This window comes from Protopterus annectens, chromosome 10.part0, assembly GCF_019279795.1.
Source record: "Protopterus annectens isolate FY-2018-M chromosome 10.part0, PAN1.0, whole genome shotgun sequence".
NCBI classification, from domain to species: domain Eukaryota; kingdom Metazoa; phylum Chordata; order Ceratodontiformes; family Protopteridae; genus Protopterus; species Protopterus annectens.
In genome coordinates, this window is record NC_056744.1 from 1685126267 (window position 1) to 1685145357 (window position 19091).

Below are 19091 nucleotides of genomic sequence, written 5' to 3' on the forward strand. Positions count from 1 at the left end.
TACATTTATTTACTGGGATAGTCCCACTGGATATATATCCGTTTTCAGTGGACACCCGGGGAGAAAAGCTCCAGTAGACAGGATTACAATGAATATACAAGTTAGATGCATAGAAAATATAAGACAAGGAGTTATATACAATGGTTTAGTAATGTTCCCAATAGGGACTCATAGTTAACATGGTCTGACACATTAAAGCAAAAATCATCAGACTGGTACAGAAAGTAGTTGAATATTATATGTTAAGATATTATTCAGTTATGATTTCATTTTTTAACTTAATCAGGTTGGTACATGGACAAAGCCAGTTCACAGATGTAGCTCTGATGCAGCTGATTCCTCTTCCAAGGCTGCTGTGTTTGGTTCAGTTATTAGATGTTATTCCCAGCTTCCTCTTCAGACCTTGTCTGATGACATTAAGGCCAAAGTTTGGATACTGTTCTGTAAAATAAAAATATTTTTGGTTATTCTGCAGCTGAACTTTTCAGGTCTGTCCAAGACTAGAGTGAAGCCTTGCAGGATGAAACATTTTTTGTACCTATTTCCAGTCTGCTTTTTGTTCATAGACAATATCTCACTGTTACTAAGGTGGGAAGGGATCTAGTAATATGCCTCCGGCTAAATCTACTCAGACTTCTTCCTCCCAGAAATCTCCTTTCCAGGATAAGCTGGATTGTACTTGACAGTTTGGTTTCTCCTGCCCTCACCCAGGTTCATTTGTCCCTCCATCTGCCCCTGTCTTTTCCAAACTGGCCTCAGCTTATTACAGACTCTTGGATTCTGTCCATTATCTGTTAGAAGTATTTCTGCTCTATATTAGTATCTTGAACAGTCAAAATGTCAAGCGCAAACATATCAACACATATATGTCAATCTACCTCTTTACTGCAATGTTTAAACATCAAAATACATAATAGCGAACCATCATAGTTGGCGAACACCGCCTCCCTGGCTCCGCATTGAATACATAAAGTTAGACGTAATTTAAGGAGGCAGTGTTGGCCAACTATAATGGTTCACTATTATGTGTTTTGATGTTGAAACATTTCTGTAAAGAGGTAGATTGATGTATGTGTGTCTATTTGTGCCTGACATTGACTGTTCGAGCTACTTATATAGACCCAATATTTCATGGTTTGGGAGTCCCTTCCACCTTTTTCAAGCATTCCTCAACCTACTCCAGAATAGATATCTCATTTACCAGAGGTTCTTCACTCTGTTTTGGCTCAGGACACCATTCAAGCTATGTCTGTTGCCGAAGTAGGGAAGAGATTTTACTCCAGGATTTTTCTGGTCTTTTTCTTGGAAACCGATTCTGGATCTTTTCTGGATGAAAACCTTTCTCACGATTCCTTCCTATCAAATGTTATATCTGCAAACATTGTTTCCTCTTTTATCCCAGGTCTTTCTTGTCTCTTTTGATCTCAAGGATGCAAACCTTCACATCCTCGTCCATCCTCTCTTTAGGAGAGTTTTGTTTCTCTCTCTTCCTTGCATTTTCAGTTCTCTGCTTTGCCCATTGGACTTTCTAATGCCCCAAGGGTATTCTCCAAATGCCATGTTCCTGTCATTGCTTTCTGAAGGCTTGAGGAATTCTTTCTCTATCTAGATGATTTGCTTATAGACTCTCCTACCCCCAGTACTCTGCTTCAGGATCTCAGGTTTAGTACTTCACTGTTGCAGAGTGTGAGGTTCACCATAAACTACCAGAAATCTGTCCTGACACCTTCTCAGGATCATATTTTCCTTGGCTGTGTCTTTGGATAGTCCTCATGCTCCTAAAGCTCTGCCTCTAATTGCCTTTTTGAATCTCTTCTTCCTCTGGTGGCTGTGATGGCCAGGGAATCTCTCAGAGTTCTCAGGTTCATAGCTTCCACCATTCCCATGCTCCCCCTCACCAGGCTGCATATGTGGAAGCTTTAGTGTTACCTCTGGTCACTGTGGTTTAACATTGCTACCCCATGAGTTTCCTGACATCTTTCCTTCCTGATCTCAAGCTCAAGCTTCAGTGGTGGATTCATCAACTTACACCCAAACCAGGGATTGTTTTCAAGTTCCATTTCCACCTCAGAAGCCCTTTACAGGTGCCTCAGTCAGGGGGTGGGCTCCGTCTGTGGCATCCTCAAGTTTCAGGGTCTCTGGCCTCCTCATCTGAGGTTAGACTGCTGTAGTATAATGGAGATGAGGGCTCTGCTTCTGCCTCTTCAGGCTTGTCATTCATTCTTTCATCCATGGCTCATCAAAATTTCACAGACAACACAACAGTGATGTGTCATGTCAACAAGTAAGGGAGCAGAAGGTTCTGTCTTCTTTGCTGACCAGCTCTTCAGGTCTGGGATCTAGCTATCCAGTATCAAGTGACTCTTCAGATGGTTTATATTCTCTCAGCCGCACATCTAGTGGCAGACTCCTTGATCAGGTCCAGCACACAAGCTCACAAATGGATGTTTCACAGAAATGTGTCCCTAGGAATTGTCCATTCATGGGATATTCCTCTGGAAGATATTTTGCCTTCCCTCTGATCAGACAACTTCCTGTTTTTTGTTCCAGATTCCCAAAAGTCTTCTGACTTGGAAAGTGGAAACCCTGTATTTTCTTTGTAAGGCTTTTTCTGCATTCCTTCCCTTCCTCTGGCACCATGAGTCTTGCACAAGATCCAGCAGGACTCTCCCAAAATCCTGCTGGTGATTCCCTTTTCACCCAGACAGCACTGGTTCCCTCTTCTTTCACACTGCTCCATGGGGAATCATGACAAGTTACCTCACCGGGTGGATCTTCTTACACAAGACAAGGAGTCACCCATCTATTCTCACTTGTCCACTCTTCAAATTACACTGTAGGTGATAGGCGTTTGATCCCTTTTAAGCACTTTTTCTGAGGACATGCTTTGGGTTCTGCAAGAGGCCAGGACACTACTACCAGGAAATCATACATGTCCAAATGGAAGAGATTTTCTGTCTAGTGCCTTTCTCGCCATAGGGATCCCCTATCTATGCAGGCTGCTCTGGTTCTCTTATTTGTGTGATCTGCTTCATGCTGGATTGGCATATTCTTTAGTCAAAGCTTCACCGGTCAGCAATTTCTGTTTTTGACTCCTGCTCTGACCTCTAGGTTTGAGGTGAAGCAATTTCTTAATGGCGGCCTTCATATCAGGCCTCCCAAAAAGCCCATTCCTCCTTACGGGGACACAATTATGTACTTGAAAACTTGAGTTCGGCTCCTTTTGAGTCGTCTTCTTCTTCAACTTCCGTACCACACTGTACTTGGAAACTGTTCTTCTTTAAACTCTCACCTCAGCCAAAAGAGTGCATGAGCTTTAGGGTCTCATGGCTATTCCTCCTTTCTTAGTTTTCCACAGATACAGGTTTTTCTTAGTACAAATCCTTCTTTTATGCCCAGGCGGTCAATGAATCATCTCATAATCGGTCTATTCATCTTCCTTCCTTTTTTTCTTCTTTACATTCTGCCATTGAGAAGGTTCTTCACACCATAGATTTGCGCTGACAGCTCAGGTAACATTTTGGGTAAAACTAAAGTTATTCACAAATCTGAGCAGAATTTTGTTTCCTTTCATCTCAGGACAATGGGTTTGGCTATTTCTGAGCAAATAATCTCCTCCTAGATTTCTAGGGTCATTTTTTTGTTATTCTTTTCATTGAAAATATATTTTCTCGTCAGTAAAGTTGCAATCTACTAGGGAATTTGCCTCCCTCTGGTGATTGTTTTTAAGAGTCTGGATGCCAGTTCCATCCTTGAGGTTGCTACTTGGTCCTCTGTTCAAACTTTCACTGAGCATTACAAGTTGGATGTTATTTCAAGGGCCAGGCAGGCTTTGTCAGGGCTACCCTGCATGGATTTGTAAAGGGCTCTTCTATTCCTTCCTCTTACACTCCTATACTCTCCCTTGGGTAAAGAATATTTCAGTAGTGATATCAGTGGCGGCTGGTGACTTCCAATCATAGGGGGGCTGCAGGAGACAGCTGGATGGGTGTGGCCAACAAGACGGGGTGGCTATGGTGCAATGGGATCAATGCTTCACATACTTATTTACATGAAATAAATGCTCAGTCAGTATGGCACATGCTGAATAGTCTACACAGCACACATTGTTACATACACACATTGGTTTAAACACTTACCTCTGCGGTATACTGCAAACAGTAGTTCATACTCAGTTTCTGCACCTGAGGAGAAGCTGTCGTGCACCTTAGAAGCTGTGGTCTGGAACACATCAGGTCATACTGGATTTCTCCCACCCCCTTTTTCATGGAGGCTCAAAAGGGACAGTTTTAAGTTTCCCAAAGCAAATAATATTCACATGACCCCCAGCTGGTTCCAAATAGGTGCTTGTAGTCTTTCAGTTGTTCCAGTTAGGGGGTTGCCACATCAGATCTGTTTCCATTGGTTCCTGTCCTCTGCATCTTGCTCTGTCACCACATCACTTCCTCTACCACATCCATAAATCTAATTACAAGTTCTTCCTCTTTTCTTCCCTGGCAGCTCCATCCTTAGCATCCTTCTCCCAATATACCTAGTAGCATCCCTCTTTAGCATCCCTCAGCACATGTCCAAATCACACTACCTTTGGGCATGCCTTCCCCTTCTTCTAGGGCCAACAGTAGCCTCCCCCCAATTTCTGCCTTCCCTCTCTTCTAGAGCCAACAGTAGCCTCCCCCCAATTTCTGCCAGCACCCTTTTGGTAAAGAGTAGTACTGGTGCTGGTGATTGTTAACTTGGGCCTCGACCAATCTTGTATCAAAATCTGTATTGTCCCACAAAATTTTGTCAGGAGGTTATATGTGGTGATGCCCAGGCTTCCTGACATAACCCTCCCCATTTATCCGGGCTTGGGACCGGCACGAAGAAATGCACTGGCTTGTGCATCCCCAGTGGCTGGGTTACATAAGTGCTTGTAGTACTAGTATAGTACCAAATAAGTGCCTCTTGTGTTCTTCTGTATGGTGTTCCGTTACTTATAGATAAAGTCCATTCGTCTCTCTTTATTTTGTGCAAAATAATCAATAACTCTCTGGTTGAAGTTGGGTATACTCCACATTAACTCCTTTCCTATGGAAAGCATAGCCAAAGCATTCAATCTGTCTTGCCCCATTGTAGAATGAAGAAATGTTTTAATCCTTTTCAGTGTTGAGAAACACCTTTCTGCCTCAGCAGTTGACATTGGTGTGGTGGCTATAATTAACAACACTTTGTAAGTCTGTGAAAACACATGGGTTAAGGAGTTGTCCAACAAGAATTTTAACATCTTGACTGCACTGCCAGCTGCTTTAAAGTCTTCACGTTGATACACCACTCCAAGTTCTGTTCTAGGTTGTCCCCTCATCAGGAATGGATAGCTGTCCATTGTTCCTGTGAACAGATTTTCTGGAAACTCTCTTATGTATGTTGAAAACTTTCCAGGCAGAAGTAACTGAGAAGCTTGAAGATGGCCAGTTTGTTGAAATCGTGATGTTGCCTGGAACCTTATGACATCACACACTTCCTTTGCAGCAATTGACAAGGTCTCATGCAGTGGTCGGGAAGCTGATGGCCCTCGTCTACGTTTTAACCAGATGTTCTCTGTATGTAGGTACTGTTCTGCAGTACCATTGATACCCGATCTGACACTGTCAATTGCATCCAAAAATGTATGAACATCCTTTTCAACAGCAGTTGCATCTGTGGTACGACACTGAAGTTGCCTGTACAGAACATCAACATGGGGCATTCTACAATGGAAGACAGCAAGCCAAAATTTAAATTGGTCATCTTCAAGTGATTGCAGTAGCCCATTTGCTTCCAGTACAGTTGCTGCACCAGATGTAGGATTCCTGCACAAATAATCAAAGCACTCTTCCAGCGACTCCAAGTTCTCGTACACTGCATTTACAGTACGGATGTTAAAATTCCACCATGTTCCTGACACTCTTGGAATGCGTCGTGATACTATATTATCCAGAGCAGCTTGTCTTTGAGATGAACGACTGAAAAAGGCTGGAATTCCACCAAGTGTTAAAAAAAATATCCTTGCTTCAGTATTCTGTTGTGCGGCTCTTTGCATTACCAGATTAAGTTGGTGGGCATAGCTGTGTACATAGTAGGCATATTTAAACTTTTCTCTTATGATGGCCTGGACCCCATGCTGAACACCACTCATAACCGATGCACCATCATAACTCTGAGCAATCACGTTTTTATGCTGGTCTCCCACTACTTCCTTCAACTGTTGTTCTATCACAACAGCAATATGTTGTGCTGTCTGTCTAAGTGGTGTAAAGTATCCCCAAAAACATTCCACCACCTGTCCATTGACAAAGTAACAGAACACAATAGCTATTTGCCACGTCGCAGCAAAATCAGTGGTTTCATCTGCAATTACTGCTATAAATTTTGCAGTACGAATCTCTTTTTTTATTTCTTCTCTGCATACTGTTAGCATGCAGTCCAGGAGTTCATTTTGAATAGTTTTTGATGTTCCTTTGAAAACAGTTGAAGCTGTCATGTGGTCTGACAACTTCTTATCAAACTGGCTGACTAATTCTACTATTGCCCGGAAGTTTCCTGGATTCCTTGACTCTTCAGACTCATCATGACCTCTGAAAGCTAGTTCTTGTGCACCACACGTCTTCATGCATTCTATTAAAATAGACAGAACATGACGGTTGTCATCCACTTTCTTGTTGTGTCTTTCTACTGATAACTGGTATCCACTATTTAACTGAGACCTGATATCCACAGTTCCCAACACTGATAGACTCATTTCATTGTCTAGATGTTTAGCAGACACTTCATGCCTTCTGGACCTTTCTTCCAGTCTCTTCAGGTCATCCATACCCTTTGATGTCCAGGCTTCCTCTCCACCAAATAACAAACATGGGAAGCAGTACAAGCTGTTTGTTTCCTCACAACCACAGATCCAGGTGTGTTTGTCATACACTGACCTGTTGAAGCTGCGTGTGTATGTTCTTGACCTACTTGTACCTGCAGACTCTATCTTCAGATCAGGTGTGGGTCTTCCAGTCCTCTTGATTCCTAACTTCTCATTAAGAATCAACTCTTTAAAATTAATAGATTTCAGATAGGCCACTGTAACACTCTGCTCACTCTGTTCACTCATTCTGGTTATTGTAGTCGAGTTGTTGCAACTCTAAAATGAAGATATTGCAGAAATGATTTAAGTGCCACTGTTGTATACATGTAATGATTTACAGCTTCAGAAACAGCACTCATTTCATTGACAGTGCCACAGCCATGATCTACCAACTATCTGGCTTGGTCTTGCCAGGATTAAAGACTATTAATGCATTTGTGATGCACACACTGTCACAACTTACATTGTCTTTGCAGGACTAACAGGGGCAGTCATTCCATTGCCTCCACTATACTTTCTGCTTTGATCCTTCCAGAATTAAAATATATCTGCTGCACAGAGACTGTAGTCCCACAGCCTGTATGCATATTGCTTACTCCCTCAGAGTTTTGCAAAGCCAGAATTACAACACTAAATGGTTATTTCATTCCAACACTGGCGACATGAAAGTCCCCATCCCAACAGCCTACCAAAAGTACCTGGCTCAAAAACCTCTGAAATCAGAAAGCAAAAAAAAGTAATGAACTGCAAATGGCTGCATTAATTTAGTCCATTGCACAGAAATGGTAGTTACAGGCTTGCCCAACAGCAGACTTTACCCAAACAGTCATCTTGCAAAGCCATAACTGACAGTAAACAAGGGCAGTCACCTCAATGAATTCACAAACACCCTCCCATTACCTAATGAAGTAGCTGCTTTTTACTGGTCAGGATTAAAGTACAAATACTAACAACTGCATTGCATACTTTCATTTTGCTGACAGACTCACTATCACAGCTTGTGTGCATCAGCCAAATACACATTTAAATTTTAAAATTAATTTTACTTACCAGACTTTCTACAATAAAACATGGTTTAACAAAAATTCCTTGACCCCCCCCACCACACACATACAAACCACTCAGATTTCAGAGCTTCAGCTTCTGGTCGATCTTACTTGAGTGAAATCGACATTACTGTTGAAAATGTAGACAGAACTGCAGCTATTCACACAAGCATTGCCCCCAGCCCAACTCCCTACCCAGAGAAACTGCTTTCAGCCTACAATGTTTAAGCGAAATAAATCACCATGGTTGCATTTCTTTCACATCACAATAGCCAAGAACTTGCACATAATCTTACTTTATTTGCTGGTGTGTCTGTAAACTACAGGCCATTTCATTTCAGAGACCCCCCCCCAGGCTATTTCTGACAAAAATTATCTAAAATGCCCCAACCTCCCGAAAGAAAGACTACTAAAATGGCCAAAAATGATCATACTGTATTATGTTATGTAACCACCATAGTCATGTACAAGCTTCACATGCAGTCGTTTCCTTATTTGTATGCACAATATCTTTTAATTTTATTTTCCAGAAAAGGAGGATGCATACAGAGTACCAGTCCCAGACCAATACACATTTCCATTTCACATGTACTGATTCTGAAGTATTCAAGTACCACATATACTGATTTAAAACACAAGGCATGTGTAGTACACTGCCTGCTTATTTTTAGATTATTCTAATGCAAGCATTCTACCCTAATTGAAAATGTTATGTTATGTTTTTCATTTTATTATAATTATAGCTACTCTCAGACAATATACTGGCAAAAAAAAATTATATATATATATATATATATATATATATATATATATATATATATATATATATATATATATATAAATACAATATAGAAGTGCAGTAGTAGTAGTAGTGCTAATGACCCACCCCCTAAAAAATAATTATTTACACTCAGACGTCTTGTACTGGGAAAATGTTAAGAGTACAACAAAGAAAAATATAACACTGCAGTGCAAGTTTGTTAAGAGGGAAGCACATCAGCTAACTTAGATAAATGTGTCACTGGACTGCTTGCTGTTTCCAAGTTAACCACTGAATATGATCACAAGTACACTAAAACAAACACATGAAACATTAATCCTCAGGGCCTCAGGGCAGGGTAAACACCTGGACTGCCATAAACCCATAAAAGTCAGCATTTTCTGCATGTTGTAACTACCAATCTATTCAGCCTGTAGATACTCGGTCTCCAACTTAATTTAAGAGTGTGAAATTTTTATAACTTAAAGCCATTTACTATGTGCTGCTATTTTTGGGGAGGGAATAGAATTCCTAGCCTTCTGATCTTCCAGAATCTAATAAGGGTTATTCTGCTCTTAAGTTAAGAGTCTCTCCACACTGTATAATTACTTATCTCTTGTGTATAATTAATCTGCATCCTTTCTGTAAAGTTGGTGCAATCTGAAGTGGGTCTTGGGGGAGGGCCAAATGAATGTTTAACTACCTCAGACAGTATTGTTTTGCGAGGTGTAGCCTGAAGCCAGTATGATTCACTGGAGTGTATTAATCCATTGCATTAGTCAATCATTAAAATTTGTTCATTTCCAAGACATTAGCTTAAAATACTTTCAAAATAATATAAAACCACAAAAGCTGGTATTTTAAATACACTGCTTCCCTGTTTGCCTACAAGCTATCACCATGAGAGTCCAATCAAAACAAAAATGAAGTGGTAAAGAAAACAATATTTCAATGCCTGGGCTACATGACAGCTTGCTTAATATCTAGATGGGAAGCAAAGGCTGTGATGAATCAAAAAAATAAATTACTTTTAAATACATTACTGGAGTGGAATGCCAGTCAAAATAAAGTATAAAAAGACAAGCAGCCAACAAAATGCATTTTCTGAATACACAAAGTCAACAGTATAAAAATGACAGAAAACCAGAACATTCTGCAAAAGGACAGATTAAAAGCCATGACTGTACTTGTGTCTACCTTGGATACTCTTTAAGTGCTCCTTGCCTGGACACATCTACCTTGGAGGGATACTCTAAACCTGGACACATCTAAAGTCACTACATGGGGGAGTGGGGGTACAAGTATGTCACAATTTGAAACGTCTCTGGCTGATGGCCCCTAGCCCATGACACATTTCATATACTCAACCTCAGAGCAAGAAATCTGGATAAGGCCATAAATAAAAATAGGACAAAGGTCAAAATACAGACAATTTTTAAATGCTGCTCTTACAAACTTAGAAAGTTCAGTAGGTCTTGCATCAGTATGACTTTTCTGTAGGGTATGAAATCTGAAATCTGAAACTCAAAAACACCTGTCAGTGAACTTAACTTAGCATACTAACCTTCTATGATATAATAAGCATAAAACAAAATGCAGCAAATATATGGAGCACAAAATGAACGTGACAGGAGAAAGAGTAGCTAATGGGCTTTTCATTTAATGCACAGTAGTCCAGAGACAACACTACTAACTTCTCAATGCCAAAGACCAAATGCAGAAAGACCATCATTAAATCTAAGTTTTAACCTGGCTGTAGCACAAGATACTGAATGTCACTCTGTAAACATGCTAAAACACTTGATGTCATCAACATCAGTCCAATTTACCTCAGCAAAAATGCTTTTTTTTTCTTCTCCACCCAGAGCCTCATTTATCTAAAATAGATATATTTTTGGTTTGCATTTCTTGACTGATAGTGCTATGAAATATACTTCCCAGGGTTCCTATTCTTATTAACAATAATAAAATAATGATGGCCCCTTAATGGCTAATTTTACTACTGCCTTATGTGCAGTGAGGCACTTGGCGTAGATGCTGTATATTTGTAATGCCAAATTGAGTACTTAGAGCATATCAGACATTTTAATGTTCTATGAAATGCCAATTATGAAAATCATGTTTGTTATATTGCTATAACTTTGGTTTCATTCTCCCCAGAGAGGGTCAGAGCACTGACCTCAATCTAGAGCTAATTATGTAAATGTACTTGTAGAAAATTATAAGATTAGTTATATCCTTCCTATTTGTTCTTCTCTCCTTTCAGAGAATACATAGCACTGCACAGATAGGCTGGCTTTATATAAATGTTGATAATGATATCAGTACATTTTCATTACTTATGATGCAATAAAAAGTATAAATTATAGGACTTGAACTGTGATATTAGCACAACGAAAGACTGATGCATTATTAATAGAAATGATGACTGTAAGGGCAATAAGGACCATACGTTGTGATGGGTCCTGTGGGTAAATACACTTAGTCTGACTAACTTTACTTTACATTAAGCCAGCCTAACTACTATCTAACAAGCAAAGCAATACTTATAAATTTAAGTAGAAAACTAAAACTAACCCCTTACAATCTATCTCTAGTAATAATCACTCAAACTTTAAAAGTAGCATTAAAAAAAAAAACTCTATTCACTGACCTGTAAAAAGATAATTCATAACAGGTGCCACCTACAAGACACATCAGTGAATGAAAAAAAAAATGCAAACTAACTATCCTACCACCTATTAATGCAATCAGTACCTCTTTGTTTGAGACTGTTCTTCAGTGATCTCCACTAGGAATATATAACAGTTAACTGCATTTTCTACATATACTAATATATCAGAGAGTTGGGCAGTAATAGTCCATACCGGTGTTTCTCAAACTTTTCTGATCGTGGCCCACTTGAATAAAGCATATAACTCAGTGGCCAACAAGCCTCTTCCATAAACCACATGACATCACATATCCAGGTATACACAAGCACCAAAATGAAACATTTCCCAAACACTGACACAGTAATGAATAATTTTCCCCAGTAACCCGTTCATTAGTTTGTATTGTGTATGCACAAGCACTGAAATGACACAAATTATTTTGCCCAGTGGTCGCTTCAGCTGTCTGACCATGTATGCACAAGCACTTCCCTGATACACGAATGAATTTCCCCAAGCAAAATCTTCATTACTATGTCCAGGTATACGCAAGCACTGAAATGAAACATTTCCCTAAAAGAAAAAAGACCCCTTCAGTAAAATCTTCATTACTATGTCCAGGTATACACAAGCACTGAAATGAAACATTTCCCTAAAAGAAAAAAAGACCCCTTCAGTAAAATCTTCATTACTATGTCGAGGTATACACAAGCACTGAAATGAAACATTTCCCTAAAAGAAAAAAGACCCCTTCAGTAAAATGTCCAGGTACAATATGCAAAAGCACTAAAATTAAACATTTGCCCATGTGACCCCTTCAATAACATACAAGCACCAAAATGAAACATTCACCCAAGTGACCTCTTCAGAAAAATGCTGAGGTATCCCCAAGCACCAAAACGAAAAGTTTGCCCCTTTCCTTCAATAACATAAAAGTACAATACAACACCAAAATCATAAACATTCACCCAAGCGACCACTTCAACATAACTATAAGCACCAAAATGAAACACTTATTACCCAAGCAAGTAAATGTAATAACAAGAACAACAGGTGTAACACAAGATTAGTTAGTCAATAAACTAAATGCATTTGCACTTTGTACTGGTAACTGCAATGCACAACACTTCAGCTTAAATAAGTCTAACTTAACTAAATACAGCAGGAAAAAAAGGTCTGGGCAGTTTTTCACTCCTGCTAGGTAAACTTCAGAAGCTTCTGCGAATTTCCCCTTAAATAAAGATGATGGATAATTAACAAAGGATAATGACACACAAACATACCTAAATATTCTATTAATAACAATTTCCATGAAGTAAACATTTTCCTGCATCTTATATGTTTATTTTGGTTACATTTTCAAGAAAGAATAGAATGAAGGATGGAAGGAGTGCTGTATGTAATATGCATGCATCATAACCAAATGCGTATCCTACTTATGAAACACATGAATTAGTTAGCCAAAGCAAAGAATATAACAGCATGCAGCAGGGAGTAGTATTTCTATTCATTTTGTATAACTCAAATATGTACTGTAATTAGACATGTCACACAGAGCATAACGCTTGAAATGAAGCCCAAAGCTGTCAAAGAGCATGTGATGACAGAGAACTTTCATTACACGAGCAAAACATTTTTTTTTCTTTTCCACCAGCAGTGACCATTAAACTTTTACTATTCTTCAGTCATAAATTTTGACCGAAGCCACATATAAAGGCAGAAAGATGGAAATAATCCTGATTTATATAATAGGTAATCATGCATTCCAGGAGACCACTGAGGAGCATAGTCCACTTTCACAATTGCTCCAGAGCATCCTCTGCTTTAATCACTTGCACAGTCACGTGTTGGCAAAGGGAGAGTGCAGGAATCAAACCCTGGACTGCACTGCTCATTAATATTCCATAGTCTTACTCAACTAACTACAACACAAAATTCTACAAAGACAGTAAACAAAGGTCAGACCTGAAGCCTGCTTCTACAAGACAAAGATTGCACCACTGATCCACCTTACTGTCAAATGGGGATTGTTCAACATGAGATTCAAACCTACAACCTTGAGACTGAGTGTCCATCTAACAGCTCATCTAGCCTTGATATTAATGTTAGATAACATCCTGAGGAAAAAAACGGAAGGAATCGGTAGCACTGTCCATGTGTATACAAGCATAAAGGGAAACCTGCAAAGACAGTTTTTCAGTTTAAAGTGTTCTGTGTTATTATTTCCATGCTCCGATATTCTAGATGGTATCATGACTGCTTGATATGTATCCTCCTTTTGTACAAACTCCTTTGGAAGATTATGCTACCACAATATTATTTTCAAAATTATCCCTCTGGTTTCATAAAACATTTTAAAAAAAGCAAGACAGTAATGAAATAAATAGTAACTCACCTATTGTTGTTGATTCCACTGACAGCCTGATGAAAGAAGCAGCAATAAATCCACCACAGTCCTCCTGTCCTGATTGCCTCGTTACTTAAAAAATAATTTGTCTTGTCACTTGAGCCAAAAAATAAAAAAAAAAATGTTTTATTGTAAACAAAACTAAACACAGCACTCCAGGAAAAAAAGATCACAATATCAGGTCCACTCCAACTCCGAAAACCGACTGACTGATTCTCGCTCTTTTCCCAGCACATAAAGCCTGGGAAGAGAGCGACAACCAATCAGCAGCATTTGTCCAGCAAGCACGTCATGACGTGCCTGCGGATGTCGCAGTCCGAGCCCCTTCCATATCTATGCGGTTTGTGTCTCAACCGCATAGACTTCTGGGAAGTTCTGGGCATCACAATGATGCCTTCTTTGCTCCTCCGGGCTGCAATGAAAACATTGCAGCAAGAATTTAGAAAAAAAAAAAAACGCTGTTGCGATTGAAGTGCGCAATGCACATGCGCGTAATTTCGAGTCGCGGACTCGAAATTTAAAGTACAAAAACAGATTTTTTTTTTTTACATAAAAAAAAAAAACAAAATAAACTACTCAGCCGTCTAGCTGAGGGGGCTGCAGTCCGGCAGCCCGATGCCACGAGCCGCCCCTGAGTGATATGGAAGGACATAGGACAATTGTGTAAAATCTTAGCATAAACATGAATGTGCTTTTCTTCACTGTAGCAGTATTCATTCCCTCCCTGCTACCCCCTTCAGGCTTGTCCTTGTCTTGCCCTTCTAGCCAAGGGGCTTATCATCATCATCATCATCATCATCTTCTCTTGGATGGGCATGTTTTCCTTGTCCCTGTGGGCATTCCCCTTCTGGGGCATTTTCAGTTCTGAGTGCATGTGTTCATATGTCACCTTTATGCCCTACTCTTTGTGTGGGGAGCATACATGTGACATACAATGTGTATAAGAACTAAAGACTACGGTATACTGCCCAGATGTTGGGCTTTCCTTGGCAGGAGATCCCTTATGTAAAGAATACTGCAACAGTGAAGAGATGTTTATCCACTGTGTGGTTAGATTTTACACAACTGTAGTTTCTTATTGGATGCTGGGACTAAATCACTACACAACTGCTGCAGTGTTTGCATTCACTGATTTTCATATTGTAGAATTAAGCTTTCTATTTGTCAGCCCTACTTAATCTGTTGGACTTGATTCATAAAGACTTGCTCTCCAATTGACTTAGCCTGGTACAGGTCTGGCCTGATTTCAAAAGACTTGTTCTCAGAGTGAGTGCTTTACTTTTGGTGTAAGACCTGTCTATAAACAGGCCTACCACTGGTGACCAGATTCCGAAAGATCTGCTCTCAGTCTAAGTAACTTATTTCAGTGTAAGGCCTCTCTCTATAAACAGACCTACACAGGTCTTTTGGAATGTGGCCTGTTGTGTATGATGACTTAACCTAATTGCTGTCACTTTCCTCTACTGTTATGACCCTGGATATGGCCTAGCCACCATGGTTCCTTCTAACTTGTGTATAATGAACAGATACAGGACTGCCTAGGGCCTAGCCACAATGGTTCCCCCTAACTTGTTTATAATGAACAGATACAGGACTGCCTAGGGGACTGAGCCCACATTTTACCTTACAGCAGAAAACTTCTTCCTTCTACGAGTTTGACCTCTTTGCTCACCATAGTTCCTGAAAACCAGTTTAATCATCAGAGTCCACCAGGAGTCAATAGAAGAAGTCAGGTTGGTATACAGACAGACAGTGTGGGGCTTACCTTATCCTTTATTCAGATCCAGCTTCACCTCCCTCTGAACACACAGCTCTTACATTACATTAATTGTCAATATAGACTAAGGGTCATCTATGTAGAGTTTCCACTCTCATTCCCCCAGAGAGTATTATGGTGGCTTCACATTTAGATGGGCTTAGTTAGGTTCAGAGTTCCTGGGTTCATAGTTAAATACTTGCTACCAGTCTGCAGACTTTTATAAGCCTAGACAATATAAAGGTCAGAATCAAACCCTTTACCTTGCATGTGTGAGGTAAAGACCTTAACCATTAAGACAAAAACCCTCCCCTTACCCAGGTCACCAGTTTTGCAGTCAGCTCCTCTGTCTCTGTTTCCTGCGAGCTTAAGTTTGTTCTTTCTGTCATGCAAGGTAAATATATGGACATAACTGGTATTGTGGTATGATAATGTGTAGCAAGTTAGCTTGTTCTTATTTGTATTACTTGTTTACCAGGAACATGCTGTTAATTTAGAAAAATATATTGCAGAAGAGTTTGCAAAACTGCACCAGTTTCTTCATGAAAAGGAGCAAAAACTCATTCAAACAACTTAGCAAAGCGTCAGAAATTCTGAAAGAGATGGAAGAAAAATTTGAATGCATTAAAACTGGTGTTACAGAAATCCACTCAGCAGTGTCTGATATTAACTTTGGATTCAAAAAAGAAGTAGACATTCTGGAAGAGAGAAATGACACAGACAATCTGGCAACCACTGAGGAATTAGTGTTAGGTGACACCTCAGAACGTGGAAAACACAAAACTAATGGAGTTCTATCATTAAGTCCACTTTTGATTTTTGCTGTAGTACTTGCATGTCTTTCGTTTTGGGAACTGAAACCTTAGGTTTGCAGCTGACATAAGAAACATTTCAGATAAAGTACCAGCAGTTTAAATCATATACAGTAATGTGCTTATTTTTTAATTACTTTTATTTGTTGTTTTTTTCTTAATTTGTTCTGTTCATGTGCCCGAAATTGGTCAATGGCTTTACATCAAGGCAAACCTTGTCATCTCCCAACATGCTGAAATAAACATACTTGGAAATGAAGTGCTTGAAAAAGAACAAAATCCATTTCCTAACTTCTTCTTCTTTCAGCTTTTCCTGGTTAGGGGTCGCCACAGCCGGTCACCTGTCTGCTCATGATTGCCATTGGAGTTTTACGGTGTCGAGTTGCCAGCCTGACGCCCAACCTTCCACAGAAGGCACACACACACGCACGCACTCATGCCTAGGGCTAATTTAGAGTGTCCAATCCACATACAGCATGTCTTTGGGATGTGGGAGGAAACCAGAGCACCCAGAAGAAACCCACGCGACCACAGGGAGGACATGCAGACTTCGCAAAGAAGGCACCCCAGTCGAGAATTGAACCGGAAAACCTGTTGCTGTGAGGTGGCAACACTAACTGCTGCACCACCATGGCTGCCCATCAAAACAAACTCATTTAGAACAAAAAATTAAATGCCTCAACGTGTACTAACTGTGAGAACTCTGGATGTCAGGTTAAGGTGACATCTTCCTTACTTGCAGACTTCATTGATCTCATTGTTAAAATGAATTATACATTTGATGACTTTTGACTGGAGGACTATTTATTTAATATAACGCCATCTCCCCATTAAAAGCTCTGATGCGTAATTGAAGCTATGTCTTTTATATACACAGTTTCTGACCGGTGGAACATATAGTGTAGCATAGCAGTTGTAGACAAATACAATTTCTTTACTTCTTGCAGGACCCTTTTTATCAAGGGTTTGCTGCAAAGGATCATCAGGTAATAGGAAATATAGGACAGTTGGCTCGTGACCATTAATATCTGCCAGTATCCATCCTCAACCTGAACCTCCTTTGTCAAGGAGTGCCAGGCCAGTCGGACCAGGGTTGAAGTTGTGAATACCTGCCCAAACTTCCAGTTCCTGGTTTAAGGCAGATAATGTATTACACTGCTTAATTTGCAGTGGAAGTCAGTTCTAGAGATGGGAAAGGTGTTGTGTAATGAATCTCTTTCTACATTGTCTTGTAGATTTAGATCCCTTGTGGACTATTTCATTCATGGAGATTCAAAAGATCAAGGACCACCAAGTTCCTAATGGCTTGAATGGCAAGGCATAAGTCCCCCCTCAGAAGTCTGTAAGATACTGAATAAAGGGACAGTCCTTCCATTTTTTTCAGGTAGCTTAGGTTTTTTAACAGGTGATCTCCCTAGTTAGGGGCCTCTGATGTCTTGTTAGTTGTTAGATAGGTCTAGTAGGGTCCATTCCAGAGAGGACATTGTATTCAATAATTGGTATAATCAGTGCTGAGTATAATGGGACAGTGACCTGTTTGGACTGGAAGGTGTCTCCTTGTTGATCAGCTGTGGTAAGTAGAAATGCTTCCTGACTTCTGTTGTTACATGAGACAGTGACCTGTTTGGACTGGAAGGTGTCTCCTTGTTGATCAGCTGTGGTAAGTAGAAATGCTTCCTGACTTCTGTTGTTACATGATAATCAAAGGAGAAGGAATTGTTAACCAAAGTACCAAGATCTCTAACTACATTCTCATTTTAAAGTGGGGTACTGATGTCATGTACTGGAAGGAGGGAATATTTACCAAACACAGTGATATTACACTTGTTAGGATTTCATTTAAGCCCATTACTAGCACATCAGCATTCTTTTCACATGGCTTTGAGTATCAAACGGTCACTTGACAATGGTTCTCAGTTTACAGTCATCTACAAACCTAGTTAGCCAGAGGTCTTGGTTGATAGTCTGGAAATTAGAAAAGTAAATGCTAAACAAAACAAGTCCCAACACAGAACACAATTGGTTACCTCCATACTCTTTTATGAAGCACCTGCTACCTACACTGTATGAGCTTTGTCCTTCAGCCAGTTTGCTGTTCATCTTACTATATGGGAGTCTTCTTATAATGCATTGAGCATACTATCTATCCTAGTGTAGTGCCAAAGGCCTTGACCAGGTCAATGTTTGCTGTGTATACATCATGGCTGATGTCAGTAGCTTGTGTTACTCTTTTAAAGACATTAACCAGATTCATTGGAAAGGATCTACACTTCGCAAAGCCAAACTGCTGCAGCTCTAGCCGGATGAGATTTTTAATGCCTTAGTTAATCAGGTTAGTTACAATATGCTCCATGGCTTTGCATATGAGACTTGTCAAGCTGATGGGACTGTAATTCCCAGGGTCAGCAATGTGGCCACCGTTGTGAAGTGACATCACTACTGTGCATTGAATGTCAGTAACTAAACACGGGTTAAATAGTTTGAGTTGCTCCACAAGTACTTCCATTGTGCTGTTTATTAAACAGCAATGTATATTATCAAGTACCATGCAGGAAGTATTTTAGTCTTTGAGAGTACCTTTAGTACGTGAACCTTGGTCGTGTTGATGGTGGCGGGGGGGTTGGGGGGGTGCAGGGCTGAGGGATTCAGGGATAAGAAGATTTGACTCATCATTTCCAGAGTGAAGTTGGGACTCAGTTTGTTAGCTGGTATATTTGCAATGTCTACTGAGTCAGAGTTAGTGGTGCCATCTTGAATAAGTTATGAACAGTCTTGGGTATTATTTCTTTCT

General features: G+C 39.9%; 1 protein-coding gene across 1 annotated transcript in view; it reads left to right on the forward strand.

Moving 5' to 3' along the window:
- The window catches only part of LOC122814417, a 274040-nt gene that overhangs the window by 196452 nt on the left and 58497 nt on the right, over positions 1–19091 (forward strand). Inside the window, 1 exon segment of the mRNA XM_044087000.1 lies at positions 15986–16288. Coding sequence (XP_043942935.1) covers positions 15986–16288 — 303 coding nt within the window.